This window comes from Euprymna scolopes, chromosome 2 (genome assembly GCF_053919585.1).
Source record: "Euprymna scolopes isolate OS-2025 chromosome 2, ASM5391958v1, whole genome shotgun sequence".
NCBI classification, from domain to species: domain Eukaryota; kingdom Metazoa; phylum Mollusca; class Cephalopoda; order Sepiida; family Sepiolidae; genus Euprymna; species Euprymna scolopes.
The window spans coordinates 49298828-49302353 of NC_136483.1; the positions used below are offsets into that span (position 1 = coordinate 49298828).

Below are 3526 nucleotides of genomic sequence, written 5' to 3' on the forward strand. Positions count from 1 at the left end.
TATTCGCCTTCCAAAAAGTCTGCATATTGCATCTGCTGCATGCTCTATTCCCGATCAGAGCATCAATCCACATTGCAGCAGGAGGGTGGATTTAGTCAGCACCTGAAAGGATGACCGTTCACGAAAATGCTAAGAATCATCGAGAGTGTTTTACACTGTGGAAAGAACTGGAAAGAAATCTGACTGAAAAAAAGGGATTCTTGACGTAGAACTCCAGTTACAAATTGAAAAAGAAAAGCAGAAATGGCGTGACATTCTCATGAGAATATTATACGGTATCAAATACTTGACAAAACAGAACCTTGCTTTGCGAGGACACAGGGAATCACTTCAGGCAGATGGTAACTCAAATGTGGGTAATTTCCTTGGTTTATTGAAATTTCTTGCCGTCTTTGATCCTGTGATGCGAGAGCACCTCGCTCTTATTGAAAGTCATCCTTACGCATTATCTTACATTTCCCCAGGTGTTCAGAATGAATTTATTCATATTATGGCATCTACCGTTCGCAAGAATTTACTAGACAGCATTAAAAAAGCTAAGTATTATGGTCTTCTATTCGACTCAACCCCGGACCAGGCACATCGTGAGCAGATTTCAGAAGTTGTAAGGTTTGTGGATATTGATTTTGAAAGGAAAACAGTTTGTGTTAGAGAGTCCTTTCTGGGTTTTCTCCATATACGTCAGAAGGATGCTGCAAGCTTCGTTGAAGTTATCATGCAACAACTGGAGAAAGACCAGATGAAGATAGAAGATTGTCGGTCACAATGTTATGACAATGCTGCTGTGATGGCGGGACACAGAAATGGTGTGCAGCAAAGAATAAATTTAAAAAAACAAGCTGGCAGTGTTTGTAAATTGTGATAACAATTCACTTAACCTTGTAGGTGTTCAGGCAGCCAGGCAAGACACAGAAATGGTCTCGTTCTTTGGAGTTATTGACTCATTGTATAGCTTCTTTTCCCGTTCCACACAGCGGTGGGAGAAATTAAAAGATGCTGTCCCACTGGTTTTAAAGGCTGAAGCAGAAAGCCGTTGGAGTTCTAGAACAGAAGCAGTGAAGCCTGTACAAATGTATCTTGACAAAATCGTTGATGTACTAGACAGCATGATAGAAGATGTCAGCCAAACAATTGATACCCAGAGTGACGCTAAACAACTAGTAAATCGCATACTAACATACGAGTTTCTAACATTGTTGGGTTTTTGGCACAAAATACTTACGCCAATAGATAGAGTGCAAAAACGATTGCAAGACAAGACAATGAATTTTCACAATGCTGCCCTAGACATAAAAGGCCTAAGAGATCATTTCAATGATGCAAGAGAAAATTTAGTTGATGAATGCTTGGAAGATGGCAAGAACCTTTGTGAAAAATGGGACGTTGAAATCAAAAGGAGGACAAGGGGAAAACAAGAATGGCTGGTGAAAATGCACGAGATTCCGGGTTATCAAGAACAGATGAAATGAAACGAGTCATGAAGGGAGCTCTAGACCGCCTGCACAAAGAGATGGATGATCGATTCTCCCGGTTATTTGACATCGATTCCAAATTTGGTTTTCTGTTGGATGTCCAAGGCCTTTGTTACGGTCCTGACTGTGAACAATTAGAGTCTATGTGTGAAAATTTAGGAGCTGTGTACAGTTCAGACATAGATGGCAAGCAATTATATGAGGAGATTATTGATTGCAAAATGTTGATATCAAGTCGTGCCAACTTAAAGTTATCGCGTCCTGAAGACCTTCTGACATTCATAGTTGAATATGGTGATGAGAGCGTATTTCCCAATCTTCGAATTGCTTTGCAAATAATGTTGACAATAGCAGTATCTATTGCAAGCTGCGAGCGAAGTTTCAGTAAACTGAAACTAATTCTTTCATGTCTCCAAGCCTCAATGAGTCAGGACAGATTGTGTGATCTAGCTTTGATGAGTATAGAAAGGGAAGAATTAGAGAAAACTAACTTTGATAAAATCATAGACGAATTTGCTTCCATAAAGGCACGAAAAGTGTTATTTTAGAATGTTATTATTGAAGCAAAAAAGGCCGGATTTATTGAGGTTTATTGTGGTATGTTTGTTATCCTTCAATTTCTTCATAATAAAAATAAATGAAGTATGTTGTAGTCCTTTCCTTTTGGATAATTTAGAATTTTATTTTTTAAAGCAAGAATAACCATATAAGTACTTTATTAAAACATTCATTTCATGGTTTATCTTTCGTTAAAATTGTGCCTGTATTATAATATTATGTAGGTTAGGTATATCTAAGGTATAAATTATAAAGAAGGGGCGCACATTAAAACTTTGCCATGAGCGCCATTTTACATAGGTACGCCACTGAGTAATAGATGTATCTACATAGTTTTAGTATAGTAATAGATGTATCTACATAGATTTAGTATAGTAATAGATGTATCTACATAGATTTAAAATAGTAATCGATGTATCTACATAGTTTAAATATAGTAATAGATGTATCTACAGAGTTTTACTATAGTAATAGATGTATCTACATAGTTTTAGTATAGTAATCGATGTATCTACATAGTTTTAGTATAGTAATCGATTTATCTACACAGTTTTTGTACAGAAATCGATGTATCTACATAGTTTTAATATAGTAATCGATGTATCTACATAGTGTTAGTATAGTAATAGATGTATCTACATAGTTTAAGTATAGTAATAGATGTATCTACATAGTTTTAGTATAGTAATCGATGTATCTACATAGTTTTAGTATAGTAATCGATGTATCTACATAGTTTTAGTATAGTAATCGATGTATCCACAGAGTTTCAGCATAGTAATCGATGTATCTACATAGTTTTAGTATCGTGATAGATGTATCTACATAGTTTTAGTATAGTAATAGATGTATCTATAATTTTAGTATAGTAATAGATGTATCTACATAGTTTTAGTATAGTAATAGATGTATCTACATAGTGTTAGTATAGCAATAGATGTATCTACATAGTTTTAATATAGTAATCGATGTATCTACATAGTTTTAGTATAGTAATCGATGTATCTACATAGTTTTAAAAATAGTAATCGATGTATCTACATAGTTTTAAAAATAGTAATCGATGGATCTACATAGTTTTAAAAATAGTAATAGATGTATCTACAGAGTTTTACTATAGTAATAGATGTATCTACAGAGCTTTACTATAGTAATAGATGTATCTACAGAGTTTAATATAGTAATCGATTTATCTACATAACTTTTGTACAGTAATCGATGTAGCTACATAGTTTTAGTATAGTAATCGATGTATCTACATAGTTTAAGTATAATAATAGTTGCATCTACATAGTTTTAGTATAGTAATAGATGTATCTACATAGTTTTAGTATAGTAATCGATGTATCTACATAGTTTTAGTATAGAAATAGTTGTATCTACATAGTTTTTGTATAGTAATAGATGTATCTACATAGTTTTAGTATAGTAATAGATGTATCTACATAGTTTTGTATAGTAATCGATTTATCTACATAATGTTAGTACAGTAATCG

At 33.7% G+C, this 3526-nt stretch overlaps 2 protein-coding genes across 2 annotated transcripts; both read left to right on the plus strand.

Annotated features, from left to right (window-relative positions):
- Positions 1-259: 259 nt before the first annotated feature.
- LOC145303621 (zinc finger MYM-type protein 1-like) lies at positions 260-862 on the plus strand. The gene has a single exon (XM_080145187.1). It carries the CDS (start codon positions 260-262, stop codon positions 860-862), a length of 603 nt encoding a protein of 200 aa, XP_080001313.1.
- Positions 863-1477: 615 nt separating this feature from the next.
- On the plus strand, positions 1478-2020 carry LOC145303632 (uncharacterized). Its single transcript, XM_080145197.1, has one exon. It carries the CDS (start codon positions 1478-1480, stop codon positions 2018-2020), a length of 543 nt encoding a protein of 180 aa, XP_080001323.1.
- The last annotated feature ends 1506 nt before the right edge of the window (positions 2021-3526 follow it).

Bases quoted from the DNA above. Each gene is read 5' to 3' on its own strand.
- LOC145303621 (XM_080145187.1), top strand. From the start codon at position 260: ATGAGAATATTATACGGTATCAAATACTTGACAAAACAGAACCTTGCT.
- LOC145303632 (XM_080145197.1), top strand. From the start codon at position 1,478: ATGAAGGGAGCTCTAGACCGCCTGCACAAAGAGATGGATGATCGATTC.